Source organism: Petromyzon marinus, unplaced genomic scaffold, assembly GCF_048934315.1.
Source record: "Petromyzon marinus isolate PM22_M1 ecotype Great Lakes invasive population unplaced genomic scaffold, UKy_Petmar_22M1.pri1.0 PM_Scaffold_505, whole genome shotgun sequence".
NCBI lineage: Eukaryota > Metazoa > Chordata > Hyperoartia > Petromyzontiformes > Petromyzontidae > Petromyzon > Petromyzon marinus.
In genome coordinates this window covers 40,001-59,544 of record NW_027423508.1, presented here as the reverse complement: position 1 = coordinate 59,544, position 19,544 = coordinate 40,001, and the positions used below count along the sequence as shown (strand labels likewise).

The following is a 19,544-nucleotide window of genomic DNA, read 5'->3' as shown; positions in this document are numbered from 1 at the left end:
GTGTCTCTCTCCCCGTGTCTCTCTCTCCCCGTGTCTCTCTCCCCATGTCTCTCTCTCTCACCGTGTCTCTCTCTCCCCGTGTCTCTCTCTCCCCGTGTCTCTCTCCCCGTGTCTCTCTCCCCGTGTCTCTCTCCCCGTGTCTCTCTCTCCCCGTGTCTCTCTCTCCCCGTGTCTCTCTGCCCCCGTGTCTCTCTCTCCCCGTGTCTCTCTCTCCCCGTGTCTCTCTCTCCCCGTCTCTCTCTCACCGTGTCTCTCTCCCCGTGTCTCTCTCTCCCCGTGTCTCTCTCTCCCGTGTCTCTCTCTCCCCGTGTCTCACCCCGTGTCTCTCTCTCACCGTGTCTCTCTCTCCCCGTGTCTCTCCCCCCGTGTCTCTCTCTCTCCCCGTGTCTCTCTCCCCGTGTCTCTCTCCCCGTGTCTCTCTCCCCGTGTCTCTCTCTCCCCGTGTCTCTCTCCCCGTGTCTCTCTCTCTCCCCGTGTCTCTCTCCCCGTGTCTCTCTCCCCGTGTCTCTCTCCCCGTGTCTCTCTCTCTCCCCGTGTCTCTCTCCCCGTGTCTCTCTCCCCGTGTCTCTCTCCCCGTGTCTCTCTCCCCGTGTCTCTCTCTCCCCGTGTCTCTCTCTCCCCGTGTCTCTCTCCCCGTGTCTCTCTCCCCGTGTCTCTCTCCCCGTGTCTCTCTCTCACCGTGTCTCTCTATCCCCGTGTCTCTCTCCCCGTGTGTCTCTCTCTCTCCCCGTGTCTCTCTCTCCCCGTGTCTCTCTCCCTGTGTCTCTCTCCCCGTGTCTCTCTCTCTCCCCGTGTCTCTCTCTCCCCGTGTCTCTCTCCCCGTGTCTCTCTCGCCGTGTCTCTCTCTCCCCGTGTCTCTCTCCCCGTGTCTCTCTCCCCGTGTCTCTCTCCCCGTGTCTCTCCCCCCGTGTCTCTCTCCCCGTGTCTCTCCCCCGTGTCTCTCTCTCACCGTGTCTCTCTCTCCCCGTGTCTCTCTCCCCGTGTCTCTCTCTCTCCCCGTGTCTCTCTCTCCCCGTGTCTCTCTCCCCGTGTCTCTCTCCCCGTGTCTCTCTCTCTCCCCGTGTCTCTCTCCCCGTGTCTCTCTCCCCGTGTCTCTCTCCCCGTGTCTCTCTCTCCCCGTGTCTCTGACTCTCCCAGTGTCTCTCTCCCCGTGTCTCTCTCTCCCCGTGTCTCTCTCTCCCCGTGTCTCTCTCCCCGTGTCTCTCTCTCCCCGTGTCTCTCTCCCGGTGTCTCTCTCTCCCGTGTCTCTCTCTTCCCGTGTCTGTCTCCCCGTGTCTCTGACTCTCCCCGTGTCTCTCTCCCCGTGTCTCTCTCCCCGTGTCTCTGACTCTTCCCGTGTCTCTGACTCTCCCCGTGTCTCTCTACCCGTGTCTCTCTCTCCCCGTGTCTCTCTCTCCCTGTGTCTCTCTCCCCGTGTCTCTCTCTCCCCGTGTCTCTCTCCCCGTGTTTCTCCCCCGTGTCTCTCTCCCCGTGTCTCTCTCTCCCCGTGTCTCTCTCCCCGTATCTCTCTCCCCGTGTCTCTGACTCTCCCCGTGTCTCTGACTCTCCCCGTGTCTCTCTCTCCCCGTGTCTCTCTCTCCCCGTGTCTCTCTCTCCCCGTGTCTCTCTCCCCGTGTCTCTCTCCCCGTGTCTCTCTCTCTCACCGTGTCTCTCTCTCCCCGTGTCTCTGACTCCCCCCGTGTCTCTCTCTCCCCGTGTCTCTCTCTCCCCGTGTCTCTCTCCCCGTGTCTCTCTCCCCGTGTTTCTCCCCCGTGTCTCTCTCTCCCCGTGTCTCTCTCTCCCCGTGTCTCTCTCACCGTGTCTCTCTCCCCGTGTCTCTGACTCTCACCGTGTCTCTCTCCCCGTGTCTCTCTCTCCCCGTGTCTCTCTCTCCCCGTGTCTCTCTCTCTCCCCGTGTCTCTCTCCCCGTGTTTCTCTCTCTCCCCGTGTCTCTCTCCCCGTGTCTCTGTCTCCCCGTGTCTCTCTCTCCCCGTGTCTCTCTCTCCCCGTGTCTCTCTCCCCGTGTCTCTCTCCCCGTGTCTCTCTCTCCCCGTGTCTCTCTCTCACCGTGTCTCTCTTTCCCCGTGTCTCTCTCTCCGTGTCTCTCTCCCCGTGTCTCTCTCCCCGTGTCTCTCTCTCCCCGTGTCTCTCTCTCCCCGTGTCTCTCTCTCCCCGTGTCTCTCTCTCTCTCACCGTGTCTCTCTTTCCCCGTGTCTCTCTCTCCGCGTGTCTCTCTCCCCGTGTCTCTCTCCCCGTGTCTCTCTCCCCGTGTCTCTCTCTCCCCGTGTCTCTCTCTCCCCGTGTCTCTCTCCGCGTGTCTCTCTCCCCGTGTTTCTCCCCCGTGTCTCTCTCTCCCCGTGTCTCTCTCTCCCCGTGTCTCTCTCTCTCCCCGTGTCTCTCTCCCCGTGTCTCTCTCACCGTGTGTCTCCCCGTGTCTCTCCCCCGTGTCTCTCCCCCGTGTCTCTCTCCCCGTGTCTCTCTCTCCCCGTGTCTCTCTCTCTCCCCGTGTCTCTCTCCCCGTGTTTCTCCCCCGTGTCTCTCTCTCCCCGTGTCTCTCTCTCCCCGTGTCTCTCTCCCCGCGTCTCTCTCTCCCCGTGTCTCTCTCTCCCCGTGTCTCTCTCTCCCCGTGTCTCTCTCCCCGTGTCTCTCTCCCCGTGTCTCTCCCCCGTGTCTCTCTCTCCCCGTGTCTCTCTCTCCCCGTGTCTCTCTCTCTCCCCGTGTCTCTCTCCCCGTGTCTCTCTCACCGTGTCTCTCCCCGTGTCTCTCCCCCGTGTCTCTCTCTCCCCGTGTCTCTCTCTCCCCGTTTCTCTCTCCCCGTGTCTCTGTCTCCCCGTGTCTCTCTCCCCGTGTCTCTCTCACCATGTCTCTGACTCTCCCCGTGTCTCTCTCCCTGTGTCTCTCTCTCCCCGTGTCTCTCTCTCCCCGTGTCTCTCTCTCCCCGTGTCTCTCTCTCCCCGTGTCTCTCTCCCCGTGTCTCTCTCCCCGTTTCTCTCCCCCGTGTCTCTCTCTCCCCGTGTCTCTCTCTCCCCGTGTCTCTCTCCCCGTGTCTCTCTCACCGTGTCTCTCTCTCTCTCACCGTGTCTCTCTCCCCGTGTCTCTCTCCCCGTGTCTCTCTCACCGTGTCTCTCTCTCTCCCCGTGTCTCTCTCCCCGTGTCTCTCTCACCGTGTCTCTCCCCGTGTCTCTCCCCCGTGTCTCTCTCTCCCCGTGTCTCTCTCTCCCCGTGTCTCTCTCCCCGTGTCTCTGTCTCCCCGTGTCTCTCTCTCCTCGTGTCTCTCTCCCCGTGTCTCTCTCTCTCACCGTGTCTCTCTCTCCCCGTGTCTCTCTCTCCCCGTGTCTCTCTCCCCGTGTCTCTGACTCTCCCCGTGTCTCTCTCCCCGTGTCTCTCTCCCCGTGTCTCTCTCCCCGTGTCTCTGACTCTCCCCATCTCTCTCTCTCCCCGTGTCTCTCTCCCCGTCTCTCTCTCTCCCCGTGTCTCTCTCCCCTTGTCTCTCTCCCCGTGTCTCTGACTCTCCCCGTGTCTCTCTCCCCGTGTCTCTCTCCCCGTGTCTCTCTCTCCCCGTGTCTCTCTCCCCGTGTCTCTCTCCCCGTGTCTCTCCCCCGTGTCTCTCTCTACCCGTGTCTCTCTCTCCCCGTGTCTCTCTCTCTCCCCGTGTCTCTCTCCCCGTGTCTCTCTCTCTCTCCGTGTCTCTCTCTCCGTGTCTCTCTCCCGGTGTCCCTCTCCCCGTGTCTCTCTCTCCCCGTGTCTCTCTCACACCGTGTCTCTCCCCGTGTCTCTCTCCCCGTGTCTCTCACCCCGTGTCTCTCTCTCCCCGTGTCTCTCTCTCCCCGTGTCTCTCTCTCCCCGTGTCTCTCTCTCCGTGTCTCTCTCCCCGTGTCTCTCTCTCCCCGTGTCTCTCTCTCCCCGTGTCTCTCTCTCCCGTGTCTCTCTCTCCCCGTGTCTCACCCCGTGTCTCTCTCCCCGTGTCTCTCACCCCGTGTCTCTCTCTCCCGTGTCTCTCTCTTCCCGTGTTTGTCTCCCCGTGTCTCTCTCTCCCCGTGTCTCTCTCCCCGTGTCTCTATCTCCGTGTCTCTCTCTCCCCGTGTCTCTCTCTCCCCGTGTCTCTCTCTCCCCGTGTCTCTCTCTCCGTGTCTCTCTCCCCGTGTCTCTCTCTCCCCGTGTCTCTCTCTCCCCGTGTCTCTCTCTCCCGTGTCTCTCTCTCCCCGTGTCTCTCCCCGTGTCTCTCTCCCCGTGTCTCTATCTCCCCGTGTCTCTCTCCCCGTGTCTCTCTCCCCGTGTCTCTCTCCCGGTGTCTCTCTCCCCGTGTCTCTCTCTCCGTGTCTCTCTCCCCGTGTCTCTCTCACACCGTGTCTCTCCCCGTGTCTCTCCCCGTTTCTCTCTCCCCGTGTCTCTCTCCCCGTGTCTCTCTCCCCGTGTCTCTCTCCCCGTGTCTCTCTCCCCGTGTCTCTCCCTCCCCGTGTCTCCCCCCGTGTCTCTCCCCGTGTCTCTCTCTCCCCGTGTCTCTCTCTCCCCGTGTCTCCCTCCCCGTGTCTCTCTCACACCGTGTCTCTCTCTCCCCGTGTCTCTCTCTCCCCATGTCTCTCTCCCCGTGTCTCTCTCCCCGTGTCTCTCTCCCCGTGTCTCTCTCCCGGTGTCTCTCTCTCCGTGTCTTTCTCTCCGTGTCTCTCTCTCCCCGTGTCTCTCTCTCCCCGTGTCTCCCCCCGTGTCTCTCCCCGTGTCTCTCTCCCAGTGTCTCTCTCTCCCCGTGTCTCTCTCCCCGTGTCTCTCTCCCCGTGTCTCTCTCTCCCCGTGTCTCTCTCACACCGTGTCTCTCTCTCCGTGTCTCTCTCTCCCCGTGTCTCTCTCTCCCCGTGTCTCTCTCCCCGTGTCTGTCTCCCCGTGTCTCTCTCCCGGTGTCTCTCTCCCCGTGTCTCTCTCTCCGTGTCTCTCTCTCCCCGTGTCTCTCTCCCCGTGTCTCTCTCTCTCTGTGTGTCTCTCTCCCTGTGTCTCTCTCCCCGTGTCTCTCTCTCTGTCTCTCTCCCCGTGTCTCTCTCTCTCCGTGTCTCTCTCTCCCCGTGTCTCTCTCTCTCTGTCTCTCTCCCCGTGTCTCTCTCTCCCCGTGTCTCTCTCTCCCCGTGTCTCTCTCTCCGTGTCTCTCTCTCCCCGTGTCTCTCTCTCCCCGTGTCTCTCTCTCCCCGTGTCTCTCCCCGTCTCTCTCTCTCCCCCTGTCTCTCTCGCCCTGTCTCTCACCCCGTGTCTCTCTCTCCCCGTGTCTCTCTCTCCCCGTGTCTCCCCCCGTGTCTCTCTCTCCCCGTGTCTCTCACCCCGTGTCTCTCTCCCCGTGTCTCTCTCTCCCCGTGTCTCTCTCTCCCGTGTCTCTCTCTCCCCGTGTCTCACCCCGTGTCTCTCTCCCCGTGTCTCTCACCCCTTGTCTCTCTCTTCCCGTGTCTCTCTCTCCCCGTGTCTCTCTCCCCGCGTCTCTCTCCCGGTGTCTCTCTCCCCGTGTCTCTCTCTCCGTGTCTCTCTCTGCCCGTGTCTCTCTCACAACGTGTCTCTCCCCGTGTCTCTCTCCCCGTGTCTCTCTCCCCGTGTCTCTCTCTCCCCGTGTCTCTCTCTCCCCGTGTCTCTCTCCCCGTGTCTCTCTCTCCCCGTGTCTCTATCTCCGTGTCTCTCTCTCCCCGTGTCTCCCCCCGTGTCTCTCCCCGTGTATCTGTCCCCATCTCTGTTTGTCTCATCTGGTCTGGGTCAAATTGACCCATTCCCATATCGAGTGTCGACACCAAAACCAACACCAACACCACCACCACCACCAAAACCAACATCACCACCAACACCACCACCATCAACATCAACACCATCACCACCATCAACATCAACACCATCACCACAATCACCATCATCACCACCATCACCACCATCACCACCATCAACATCACCACCATCACCACCAACATCACCACCATCACCACTATCAACACCATCATCACCATCACCACCATCAACATCATCACCTCCACCACCATCATCACCACCATCACCATCTTCACCACAATGACCTTCATCCACCAGTGGGTGAGTGTATGGGGTGAGTGGGGTGAGTGAGTGGGTGAGTGGGGTGAGTGGGTGAGTGAGTTGGTGAGTGAGTGGGTGAGTGAGTGAGTGGGTGAGTGAGTGAGTGGGTGAGTGGGTGAGTGGGTGGGTGAGTGAGTGGGTGACTGAGTGAGTGGGTGAGTTGGTGAGTGAGTGGGTGAGTGAGTGGATGGGGTGAGTGGGGTGAGTGAGTGGGTGAGTGAGGTGAGTGGGGTGAGTGGGTAGGTGAGTGAGTAGATGAGTGAGTGGTGTGTGAGTGGTGAGTGAGTGGGTGAGTGAGTGGATGGGGTGAGTGTATGGGGTGAGTGGGGTGAATGGGGTGAGTGGATGGGGTGAGTGGGGTGAGTGAGTGGGTGAGTGAGGTGAGTGGGGTGAGTGGGTAGGTGAGTGAGTAGGTGAGTGAGTGGTGTGTGTGTGGTGAGTGGGTGAGTAGGTGAGTGAGTGGTGAGTGGTGAGTGAGTGGGTAGGTGAGTGAGTAGGTGAGTGAGTGGTCTGTGAGTGGTGAGTGAGTGGTGAGTGATATGTGAGTGGTGAGTGGGTAGGTGAGTGAGTAGGTGAGTGAGTGGTGAGTGAGTGGTGAGTGGGTGAGTGGGTGAGTGAGTGAATGAGTGGGTGAGTGGGTGAGTGGTGAGTGAGTGAGTGGGTGAGTGGGTGAGTGGTGAGAGTGTGAGTGGGTGAGTGAGGGGGTGAGTGGGTGAGTGGTGAGTGAGTGGTGAGTGAGTGGGTGAGTGAGTGGTGAGTGGTGAGTGAGTGGGTGAGATGGTGAGTGGTGAGTGAGTGGGTGAGTGAGTGGGTGAGTGGTGAGTGGGTGAGTGGTGAGTGCGTGGTGAGTGGGTGAGTGGGTGAGTGGGTGAGTGGGTAAGTGAGTGGGTGAGTGGTGAGTGAGTGAGTGAATGAGTGAGTGAGTGGGTGAGTGAGTGGGTGAGTGGGTGAGTGACTGGGTGAGTGGGTGAGTGGTGAGTGAGTGAGTGGGTGAGTAGGTGGGTGAGTGGTGAGTGAGTGGTGAGTGAGTGGTGAGTGAGTGAGTGGGTGGGTGAGTGGGTGAGTGAGTGGTGAGTGAGTGAGTGGGTGAGTGAGTGGGTGAGTGGTGAGTGAGTGAGTGAGTGGTGAGTGAGTGGGTGAGTGAGTGGTGAGTGAGTGAGTGGGTGAGTGAGTGGTGAGTGAGTGGTGAGTTTAAGGAATAAGACCACAAAGTTTTTTGTCACCAATTATTTATTTACTACAGCCACTCACAGCCTGCAGTGGTGATGGTGATGATGGTGGTGGTGATGATGGTACAGATGATGATGGTAGTGGTGATGATGATGGTGATGATGGTACTGATGATGATGGTGTTGATGGTGGTGGTCATGGTGGTGGTGATGATGGTGATGATGATGGTGGTGATGATGCTGGTGATGATGCTGTTGATGGTGATGATGCTGCTGATGCTGCTGCTGCTGATACTGATGATGCTGACGATGGTGATGATGGTGATGATGATGATACTGATGATGATGGTACTGTAGATGATGGTGATGATGATGGTACTGATGATGATGGTGATGATGATGGTACTGATGATGATGGTACTGATGATGATGGTGATGATGGTACTGATGATGATGGTACTGATGATGGTACTGATGATGATGGTACTGATGATGATGGTACTGATGATGATGGTGATGATGGTACTGATGATGGTGATGGTACTGATGATGATGGTACTGATGATGATGGTACTGATGATGATGGTACTGATGATGATGATACTGATGATGATGGTACTGATGATGGTGATGATGATGGTACTGATGATGTTGATGGTGATGATGTTGATGGTACTGATGATGATGGTGATGATGGTACTGATGATGATGGTGATGATGATGATGGTACTGATGATGATGGTACTGATGATGATGATGGTACTGATGATGATGGTACTGATGATGATGGTACTGATGATAATGGTACTGATGATGATACTGATGATGATGATACTGATGATGATGATGGTACTGATGATGATACTGATGATGATACTGATGATGATGGTACTGATGATGATGGTGATGATGATACTGATGATGATGATACTGATGATGGTGATGATGATGATGATGATACTGATGATGGTGATGATGATGGTACTGATGATGGTGATGATGGTGATGATGGTGATGATGATGATACTGATGATGATGGTGATGATGATGATGATACTGATGATGATGATGATGCTGCAGATGATGTTGATGGCTCAGCGACTGCTTTTATTGAACTTAAAATCACCCCAAAAATCAGCAGAATTCCAACTCGCGTTGAACCAAGCAGATATCAGTTTACTACACAGAGAGAGACACGGGGAGAGAGACACGGGGAGAGAGACACGGGGAGAGAGAGACACGGGGAGAGAGAGACACGGAGAGAGAGAGAGAGAGACACGGGGAGAGATACGGGGAGAGAGACACGGGGAGAGAGACACGGGGAGAGAGACACGGGGAGAGAGAGAGACACGGGGAGAGAGAGAGACACGGGGAGAGAGAGACACTGGGAGAGAGAGACATGGGGAGAGAGACACGGGGAGAGAGACACGGGGAGAGAAAGAGAGACACGGGGAGAGACACGGGGAGAGAGACACGGGGAGAGAGACACGGGGAGAGAGAGACACGGGGAGAGAGAGACACGGGGAGAGAGAGACACGGGGAGAGACACGGGGAGAGAGACACGGGGAGAGAAAGAGAGACACGGGGAGAGACACGGGGAGAGAGACACGGGGAGAGAGACACGGGGAGAGAGAGACACGGGGAGAGAGAGACACGGGGAGAGAGAGACACGGGGAGAGACACGGGGAGAGAGAGACACGGGGAGAGAGAGACACGGGGAGAGACACGGGGAGAGAGACACAGAGAGAGACACGGGTATAGAGAGACACGGGGAGAGAGAGACACGGGGAGAGAGACACGGGGAGAGAGGCACGGGGAGAGAGACACGGGGAGAGAGAGACACGGGAAGAGAGACACAGAGAGAGAGACACGGGTATAGAGAGACACGGGGAGAGAGACACGGGTAGAGAGAGACACGGGTATAGAGAGACACGGGGAGAGAGAGACACGGGTATAGAGAGACACGGGGAGAGAGAGACACGGAGAGAGAGACACGGGGAGAGAGACACGGGGAGAGAGACACGGGGAGAGAGAGACACGGGGAGAGAGAGACACGGGGAGAGAGACACAGAGAGAGACACGGGTATAGAGAGACACGGGGAGAGAGAGAGACACGGGGAGAGAGAGAGACACGGGGAGAGAGAGAGACACGGGGAGAGAGAGAGACACGGGGAGTGATCTGGGTATAATGCGATCTAAGTCCACGAACACCCCACAGAGTAAATTGTGATTGCGAGATTACAACTTGAGATTGTTTATGAGTACTGAGTTTGTGTGGACGTGTCGGAGTGTCCGAGTGTGTCTGTGTCTATCTGTGTGTGTCTGTGTGAGTGTGTCTATGTGTGTGTCTATCTGTGTGTGTCTGTGTGAGTGTGTCTATGTGTGTGTCTATCTGTGTGTGTGTCTATCTGTGTGTGTCTGTGTGTGTGTCTGTGTGTGTGTGTCTGTCTGTGTGTCTGTGTGTCTATCTGTGTGTCTGTGTGAGTGTCTGTCTATCTGTGTGTCTATCTGTGTGTGTCTATCTGTGTGAGTGTGTCTGCATTGAATTATCTGAGTATCTGTATGTGAATGAGTGTGTAGGTGAGTGGGTGGGTGAGTGAATAAGTGAATGAGTGAGTGGGTGAGTTGAGTGAGTGGGTGAGTGAGTGGGTGAGTGAGTGAGTGGGTGAGTGAGTGAGTGGGTGAGTCAGTGAGTGTGTGAGTGGGTGAGTGAGTGAGTGGGTGAGTGGGTGAGTGAGTGGTGAGTGTCTAAGCGAGTTTGTGCATTGCTTTAATGAATGCGCCAATGTCTGAGGCCAGCCCAGAACCACCACCACCACCACCACCTGCTTGCAGGAGAGTGTCCATCATCACTTGGTGGCCCTGCACAGCGAGGAGAGGGATGAGTCAGAGGTGAAGAGGTGGATCACGTGGTGGTGGTGGTGGTGGATCACGTGGTGGTGGTGGTGATGGTGGTGGTGGTGGTGGATCACGTGGTGGTGGTGGTGGTGGTGGATCACGTGGTGGTGGTGGTGATGGTGGTGGTGGTGGTGGATCACGTGGTGGTGGTGGTGGATCACGTGGTGGTGGTGGATCACGTGGTGGTGGTGGTGGTGGATCACGTGGTGGTGGTGGTGGTGGATCACGTGGTGGTGGTGGATCACGTGGTGGTGGTGGATCACGTGGTGGTGGTGGTGGTGGATCACGTGGTGGTGGTGGTGATGGTGGTGGTGGTGGATCACGTGGTGGTGGTGGTGGTGGATCACGTGGTGGTGGTGGTGGTGGATCACGTGGTGGTGGTGGATCACGTGGTGGTGGTGGTGGATCACGTGGTGGTGGTGGTGGTGGATCACGTGGTGGTGGTGGATCACGTGGTGGTGGTGGATCACGTGGTGGTGGATCACGTGGTGGTGGTGGATCACGTGGTGGTGGTGGTGGTGATGGATCACGTGGTGGTGGTGGTGGATCACGTGGTGGTGGTGGTGGTGATGGATCACGTGGTGGTGGTGGTGGTGATGGTGGTGGATCACGTGGTGGTGGTGGTGGATCACGTGGTGGTGATGGTGGTGGATCACGTGGTGGTGGTGGTGGATCACGTGGTGGTGGTGGTGGTGGATCACGTGGTGGTGGTGGTGGATCACGTGGTGGTGGTGGATCACGTGGTGGTGGTGGTGGTGGTGGTGGATCACGTGGTGGTGGTGGTGATGGTGGTGGTGGATCACGTGGTGGTGGTGATGGATCACGTGGTGGTGGATCACGTGGTGGTGGTGGATCACGTGGTGGTGTATGACGAAGTGTACAATGACGAGGTGTGGTATGACGATGTGGTGGCATGACGACGATGTGGTTGTATGATGAGTGAGTGGGTGAGTGAGTGGGTGAGTGGTATGATGACTAGGTGTGGTATGATGACTAGGTGTGGTATGATGACTAGGTGTGGTATGATGACGAGGTGGTGGTGGTATGATGACGAGGTGGTATGATGACGAGGTGGTGGTATGATGACGAGGTGGGGGTGGTATGATGACGAGGTGGTGTGGTGATGAGGTGGTATGATGACGAGGTGTGGTATGATGACGAGGTGGTGTGGTATGATGACGAGGTGTGGTATGATGACGAGGTGGTGTGGTATGATGACTAGGTGTGGTATGATGACGAGGTGGTGGTGTGGTATGATGACGGTGTTGTGGTGTGACGAGGTGTTGGTATGATGACGAGGTGGTGTGGTATGATGACGAGGTGGAGGTGGTATGATGACGAGGTGGTGTTGGTATGATGATGGTGTTGTGGTGTGACGAGGTGGTGTGGTATGACGAGGTGTGGTATGATGACGAGGTGGTGGTGGTATGATGACGAGGTGTGGTATGACGAGATGATGGTGGTATGACGAGATGGTATGATGACGAGGTGTGGTTTGACGAGATTATGGTGGTATGACGAGATGGTATGATGACGAGGTGGTGGTGGTATGATGACGAGGTGGTGGTATGATGACGAGGTGGTGGTGGTATGATGACGAGGTGATGGTGGTATGATGACGAGGTGGTGGTATGATGACTAGGTGTGGTGATGCGTTGGTGGTATGATGACGAGGTTGTGGTATGACGAGGTGTTGGTATGACGAGGTGTTGGTATGACGACGAGGTTGTGGTGTGGTATGACGAGGTGTTGGTATGACGAGGTGTTGGTATGACGAGGTGTTGGTATGACGAGGTGTTGGTATGACGAGGTGTTGGCATGACGAGGTGTTGGTATGACGAGGTGTTGGTATGACGACGTGTTGGTATGACGACGTGTTGGTATGACGAGGTGTTGGTATGATGACAAGGTGTTGGTATGACAAGATGTTGGTATGATGACGAGGTGTTGGTATGACGAGGTGTTGGCATGATGACGAGGTGTTGGTATGACGAGGTGTTGGTATGACGAGGTGTTGGTATGACGAGGTGTTGGTATGACGACGAGGTGGAGGTGGTATGATGACGAGGTGGTGTTGGTATGATGATGGTGTTGTGGTGTGACGAGGTGGTGTGGTATGACGAGGTGTGGTATGATGACGAGGTGGTGGTGGTATGATGACGAGGTGTGGTATGACGAGATGATGGTGGTATGACGAGATGGTATGATGACGAGGTGTGGTTTGACGAGATTATGGTGGTATGACGAGATGGTATGATGACGAGGTGGTGGTGGTATGATGACGAGGTGGTGGTATGATGACGAGGTGGTGGTGGTATGATGACGAGGTGATGGTGGTATGATGACGAGGTGGTGGTATGATGACTAGGTGTGGTGATGAGTTGGTGGTATGATGACGAGGTTGTGGTATGACGAGGTGTTGGTATGACGAGGTGTTGGTATGACGACGAGGTTGTGGTGTGGTATGACGAGGTGTTGGTATGACGAGGTGTTGGTATGACGAGGTGTTGGTATGACGAGGTGTTGGCATGACGAGGTGTTGGTATGACGAGGTGTTGGTATGACGACGTGTTGGTATGATGACAAGGTGTTGGTATGACAAGATGTTGGCATGATGACGAGGTGTTGGTATGACGAGATGTTGGTATGATGACGAGGTGTTGGCATGATGACGAGGTGTTGGCGTGACGAGGTGTTGGTGTGACGAGGTGTGGTATGACGAGGTGTTGGTATGACGAGGTGTTGGTATGACGACGAGGTGTTGGTATGACGAGGTGTTGGTATGACGAGGTGTTGGCATGATGACGAGGTGTTGGTATGACGAGGTGTTGGTATGACGAGGTGTTGGTGTGACGAGGTGTTGGTATGACGAGGTGTTGGTATGACGAGGTGTTGGTATGACGAGGTGTTGGTGTGACGAGGTGTTGGTGTGACGAGGTGTTGGTGTGACGAGGTGTTGGTGTGACGAGGTGTTGGTATGACGAGGTGTTGGTATGACGAGGTGTTGGTATGATGAGGTGTTGGTATGACGAGGTGTTGGTGTGACGAGGTGTTGGTGTGACGAGGTGTTGGTGTGACGAGGTGTTGGCGTGACGAGGTGTTGGCGTGACGAGGTGTTGGTGTGACGAGGTGTTGGTATGACGAGGTGTTGGTATGACGAGGTGTTGGTGTGACGAGGTGTTGGTGTGACGAGGTGTTGGCGTGACGAGGTGTTGGCGTGACGAGGTGTTGGCGTGACGAGGTGTTGGTGTGACGAGGTGTTGGTGTGACGAGGTGTTGGTGTGACGAGGTGTTGGTGTGACGAGGTGTTGGTATGACGAGGTGTTGGTATGACGAGGTGTTGGTATGACGAGGTGTTGGTGTGACGAGGTGTTGGTATGACGAGGTGTTGGTATGACGAGGTGTTGGTATGACGAGGTGTTGGTATGACGAGGTGTTGGTATGACGAAGTGTTGGTATGACGAGGTGTTGGTATGACGAGGTGTTGGTGTGACGAGGTGTTGGTGTGACGAGGTGTTGGTGTGACGAGGTGTTGGTGTGACGAGGTGTTGGCGTGACGAGGTGTTGGCGTGACGAGGTGTTGGTGTGACGAGGTGTTGGTATGACGAGGTGTTGGTATGACGAGGTGTTGGTGTGACGAGGTGTTGGTGTGACGAGGTGTTGGTATGACGAGGTGTTGGTATGACGAGGTGTTGGTGTGACGAGGTGTTGGTATGACGAGGTGTTGGTATGACGAGGTGTTGGTATGACGAGGTGTTGGTATGACGAGGTGTTGGTATGACGAGGTGTTGGTGTGACGAGGTGTTGGTGTGACGAGGTGTTGGTATGACGAGGTGTTGGTATGACGAGGTGTTGGTATGACGAGGTGTTGGCATGACGAGGTGTTGGCGTGACGAGGTGTTGGCGTGACGAGGTGTTGGCGTGACGAGGTGTTGGTGTGACGAGGTGTTGGTATGACGAGGTGTTGGTATGACGAGGTGTTGGTGTGACGAGGTGTTGGTATGACGAGGTGTTGGTATGACGAGGTGTTGGTATGACGAGGTGTTGGTATGACGAGGTGTTGGTGTGACGAGGTGTTGGTATGACGAGGTGTTGGTATGACGAGGTGTTGGTATGACGAGGTGTTGGTATGACGAGGTGTTGGTGTGACGAGGTGTTGGTGTGACGAGGTGTTGGTGTGACGAGGTGTTGGCGTGACGAGGTGTTGGTGTGACGAGGTGTTGGTATGACGAGGTGTTGGTATGACGAGGTGTTGGTATGACGAGGTGTTGGTGTGACGAGGTGTTGGTATGACGAGGTGTTGGTATGACGAGGTGTTGGTATGACGAGGTGTTGGTGTGACGAGGTGTTGGTGTGACGAGGTGTTGGCGTGACGAGGTGTTGGCGTGACGAGGTGTTGGTATGACGAGGTGTTGGTATGACGAGGTGTTGGTATGACGAGGTGTTGGTATGACGAGGTGTTGGTGTGACGAGGTGTTGGCGTGACGAGGTGTTGGTATGACGAGGTGTTGGTATGACGAGGTGTTGGTATGACGAGGCGTTGGTGTGACGAGGTGTTGGTATGACGAGGTGTTGGTATGACGAGGTGTTGGTGTGACGAGGTGTTGGTGTGACGAGGTGTTGGCGTGACGAGGTGTTGGTGTGACGAGGTGTTGGTGTGACGAGGTGTTGGTGTGACGAGGTGTTGGCGTGACGAGGTGTTGGTGTGACGAGGTGTTGGTATGACGAGGTGTTGGTGTGACGAGGTGTTGGTATGACGAGGTGTTGGTATGACGAGGTGTTGGTGTGACGAGGTGTTGGTGTGACGAGGTGTTGGTGTGACGAGGTGTTGGTATGACGAGGTGTTGGTATGACGAGGTGTTGGTATGACGAGGTGTTGGTATGACGAGGTGTTGGTATGACGAGGTGTGGTATGACGAGGTGTTGGTGTGACGAGGTGTTGGTGTGACGAGGTGTTGGTATGACGAGGTGTTGGTATGACGAGGTGTTGGTATGACGAGGTGTTGGTATGACGAGGTGTGGTATGACGAGGTGTTGGTGTGACGAGGTGTTGGTGTGACGAGGTGTTGGTATGACGAGGTGTTGGTGTGACGAGGTGTTGGTGTGACGAGGTGTTGGTATGACGAGGTGTTGGTATGACGAGGTGTTGGTGTGACGAGGTGTTGGTGTGACGAGGTGTTGGTATGACGAGGTGTGGTATGACGAGGTGTTGGTATGACGACGAGGTGTTGGTATGACGAGGTGTTGGTATGACGAGGTGTTGGTATGACGACGAGGTGTTGGTATGACGAGGTGTGGTATGACGAGGTGTTGGTGTGACGAGGAGTTGGTGTGACGAGGTGTTGGTATGACGAGGTGTTGGTGTGACGAGGTGTTGGTGTGACGAGGTGTTGGTATGACGAGGTGTTGGTATGACGAGGTGTTGGTGTGACGAGGTGTTGGTGTGACGAGGTGTTGGTATGACGAGGTGTGGTATGACGAGGTGTTGGTATGACGACGAGGTGTTGGTATGACGAGGTGTGGTATGACGAGGTGTTGGTGTGACGAGGTGTTGGTATGACGAGGTGTTGGTGTGACGACGAGGTGTTGGTATGATGACGAGGTGTTGGTATGATGACGAGGTGTTGGTGTGACGAGGTGTTGGTGTGACGAGGTGTTGGTGTGACGAGGTGTTGGTGTGACGAGGTGTTGGTGTGACGAGGTGTTGGTATGACGAGGTGTTGGTGTGACGAGGTGTTGGTGTGACGAGGTGTTGGTATGACGAGGTGTTGGTATGACGAGGTGTTGGTGTGACGAGGTGTTGGTGTGACGAGGTGTTGGTGTGACGAGGTGTTGGTGTGACGAGGTGTTGGTATGACGAGGTGTTGGTATGACGAGGTGTGGTGTGACGAGGTGTGGTGTGACGAGGTGTGGTATGACGAGGTGTTGGTATGATGACGAGGTGTTGGTATGACGAGGTGTTGGTATGACGACGACCTTGGTGAGGAGCCCACTCAGCCAGGCTCCGTCGCGACCCTTGAGCGGGCGACAGAGGCTGGTCAGCTGGTGCCTTCCCAGCCAATCAGAGACCTCCTGGGGGGACCACAGCGACAGGGCTGTGGGGGGGGCGCAAGAGGGGGGGTCACGGGGGGTCATTGGGGTCATGGGGGGTCATGGGGGTCATGGGGGGGTCATGGGGGGTCATTGGGGGTAATGGGGGTCATGGGGGGTCATTGGGGTCATGGGGGGGGTCATGGGGGGTCATGGGGGTCATGGGGGGTCATTGGGGATAATGGGGGTCACGGGGGGTCATTGGGGTCATGGGGGGGTCAAGGGGGGTCAAGGGGGGGGAGTAGTTGCACTGTAGTTGCAGTGCAGTTGCACTGTAGTTGCACTGTATTTGCACTGTAGTTGCACTGTATTTGCACTGTAGTTGCACTGTAGTTGCACTGTAGTTGCACTGTAGTGGCCCCACCCTTTTGCTCCGCGTCATCGTCGTCGGCGGCTCCCATGCAGCAGAGACTGGCACCGCCCTGAACGCACAGAGACCACGCCCACTCATTAGCATAGCCACACCCGCTCATTAGCATAGCGCCACGTGCTCATTAGCATAGAACCACGCCCACTCGTTGGCATGGATACGCACGCTCATTTAGCATAGCCACGCCTTCTCATTAGCATAGCCACGCCTTCTCATAAGCATAGCCACGCACGCTGAATCGCATAGCTATTGTGTCTGGGGTGAGTGTGGTGAGTGTCTGTGGTGAGTGTGGTGAGTGGTTGTGGTGAGTGTGGTGAGTGTGGTGAGTGTCTGTGGTGAGTGTGGTGAGTGTCTGTGGTGAGTGTGGTGAGTGTGGTGAGTGTCTGTGGTGAGTGTGGTGAGTGTCTGTGGTGAGTGTGGTGAGTGGTTGTGGTGAGTGTGGTGAGTGTGGTGAGTGTCTGTGGTGAGTGTGGTGAGTGTCTGTGGTGAGTGTGGTGAGTGGTTGTGGTGAGTGTGGTGAGTGTCTGTGGTGAGTGTTTGTGGTGTTTGTGGTGAGTGTGGTGAGTGTGGTGAGTGTCTGTGGTGAGTGTCTGTGGTGAGTGTGGTGAGTGTGGTGAGTGTCTGTGGTGAGTGTGGTGAGTGTCTGTGGTGAGTGTGGTGAGTGTGGTGAGTGTCTGTGGTGTTTGTGGTGAGTGTGGTGAGTGTTTGTGGTGAGTGTGGTGAGTGTGGTGAGTGTGGTGAGTGTCTGTGGTGAGTGTGGTGAGTGTGGTGAGTGTCTGTGGTGAGTGTGGTGAGTGTGGTGAGTGTTTGTGGTGAGTGTGGTGAGTGTCTGTGGTGAGTGTGGTGAGTGTGGTGAGTGTCTGTGGTGAGTGTCTGTGGTGAGTGTGGTGAGTGTGGTGAGTGTCTGTGGTGAGTGTGGTGAGTGTCTGTGGTGAGTGTGGTGAGTGTGGTGAGTGTCTGTGGTGTTTGTGGTGAGTGTGGTGAGTGTTTGTGGTGAGTGTGGTGAGTGTGGTGAGTGTGGTGAGTGTCTGTGGTGAGTGTGGTGAGTGTGGTGAGTGTCTGTGGTGAGTGTGGTGAGTGTGGTGAGTGTTTGTGGTGAGTGTGGTGAGTGTCTGTGGTGAGTGTGGTGAGTGTGGTGAGTGTCTGTGGTGTTTGTGGTGAGTGTGGTGAGTGTTTGTGGTGAGTGTGGTGAGTGTGGTGAGTGTGGTGAGTGTCTGTGGTGAGTGTGGTGAGTGTGGTGAGTGTCTGTGGTGAGTGTGGTGAGTGTGGTGAGTGTTTGTGGTGAGTGTGGTGAGTGTCTGTGGTGAGTGTTTGTGGTGAGTTTTTGTGGTGAGTGTTTGGGGGATTTCCCACCTTCTTTTTCCCAGAATTCTCCACGGGCTGATAGGCTGTGAAGACAAAATACCATTACTCACCCACTCACTCACCACTCACTCACTCACTCACCACTCACTCACCACTCACTCACCACTCAGTCACTCACCACTCACTCACCACTCACTCACCACCTCACTCACCCACTCACCACTCACTCACCACTCACTCAGTCACTCACTCACCACTCACTCACCACTCACTCACCACTCACCCACTCACTCACCACTCACTCACTCACCCACTCACCACTCACTCACTCACCACTCACTCACTCACTCACCACTCACTCACCACTCACTCACTCACTCACCACTCACTCACTCACTCACCACTCACTCACCACTCACTCACTCACCACTCACCCACTCACTCACTCACCCACTCACTCACTCAACCACTCACCCACTCACTCACCACTCACTCACTACTCACTCACCACCTCACTCACCCACTCACCCACTCACTCACTCACTCACCATACTCACTCACCCACTCACTCACCACCCACTCACTCACTCACCCACTCACTCACCACCCACTCACTCACTCACCCACCCACTCACTCACCCACCCACTCACTCACCCACCCACCCACTCACTCACCCACCCACTCACCCACTCACCCACTCACTCACCCACCCACTCACCACACTCACTCACCCACTCACTCACTCACACACTCACTCACCCACCCACTCACCCACCCACTGAGTGACTGAGTGAGTGGGTGAGTGAGTGAGTGACTGAATGGTGAGTGACTGAGTGGTGAGTGACTGAGTGGTGAGTGAGTGAGTGACTGAGTGACTGAGTTAGTGACTGAGTGGTGAGTGAGTGAGTGACTGAGTGACTGAGTGAGTGAGTGACTGAGTGGTGAGTGACTGAGTGAGTGACTGACTGAGTGAGTGACTGAATGGTGAGTGACTGACTGACTGAGTGGTGAGTGACTGAGTGAGTGACTCACCACCATCAGAGGTGGAGGAGTCCGCGCAGCTCAGAACACAGCTGAACAGCTTCTGTAGTGTGGGAGAGGGTGAAGGGGTTAACGTCACACACAGACACACACACACAGACACACACACACAGACACACACACACAGACACACACACACAGACACACACACAGACATACACACACAGACATACACAGACACAGACACACAGACACTACACACACAGACACTACACACACACACAGACACTACACACACACAGACACTACATACACACAGACACACACACACACACTACTCACAGATACAGACACACACAGTCACACACAGACACACACAGACACTACACACACACAGACACTACTCACACACACAGACACTACACACACACACCACACACACACTACACACACACTACACACAGATACTACTCACACACAGACACTACACACACACACTACACACACACTACACTACACACAGACACTACACACACACACAGAAACTACACACACACTACACACACACACTACTCACACACACTACACACACACTACACTACACACAGACACTACACACACACACAGAAACTACACACACACTACACACACACAGACACTACACACAGACACTACTCACACACACTACACACACACATAC

At 55.8% G+C, this 19,544-nt stretch overlaps 1 protein-coding gene across 3 annotated transcripts in view; it reads right to left on the bottom strand.

Moving 5' to 3' along the window:
• Nucleotides 1-7,242: 7,242 nt before the first annotated feature.
• Nucleotides 7,243-19,544, bottom strand: part of LOC142923438 (uncharacterized) — a 50,297-nt gene continuing 37,995 nt past the window's right edge. For all 3 annotated transcript variants that reach the window (XM_076064531.1, XM_076064532.1, XM_076064533.1), the window contains 5 exons: nucleotides 18,896-18,947; nucleotides 17,911-17,945; nucleotides 16,552-16,609; nucleotides 16,074-16,192; nucleotides 7,243-10,061 (listed from right to left, as the gene is read on the bottom strand). In XM_076064531.1, the coding sequence (XP_075920646.1) occupies nucleotides 9,948-10,061; nucleotides 16,074-16,192; nucleotides 16,552-16,609; nucleotides 17,911-17,945; nucleotides 18,896-18,947 (378 nt within the window). In that variant the 3' untranslated portion in view covers nucleotides 7,243-9,947. The remainder of the gene's footprint in view (nucleotides 10,062-16,073; nucleotides 16,193-16,551; nucleotides 16,610-17,910; nucleotides 17,946-18,895; nucleotides 18,948-19,544) is intronic.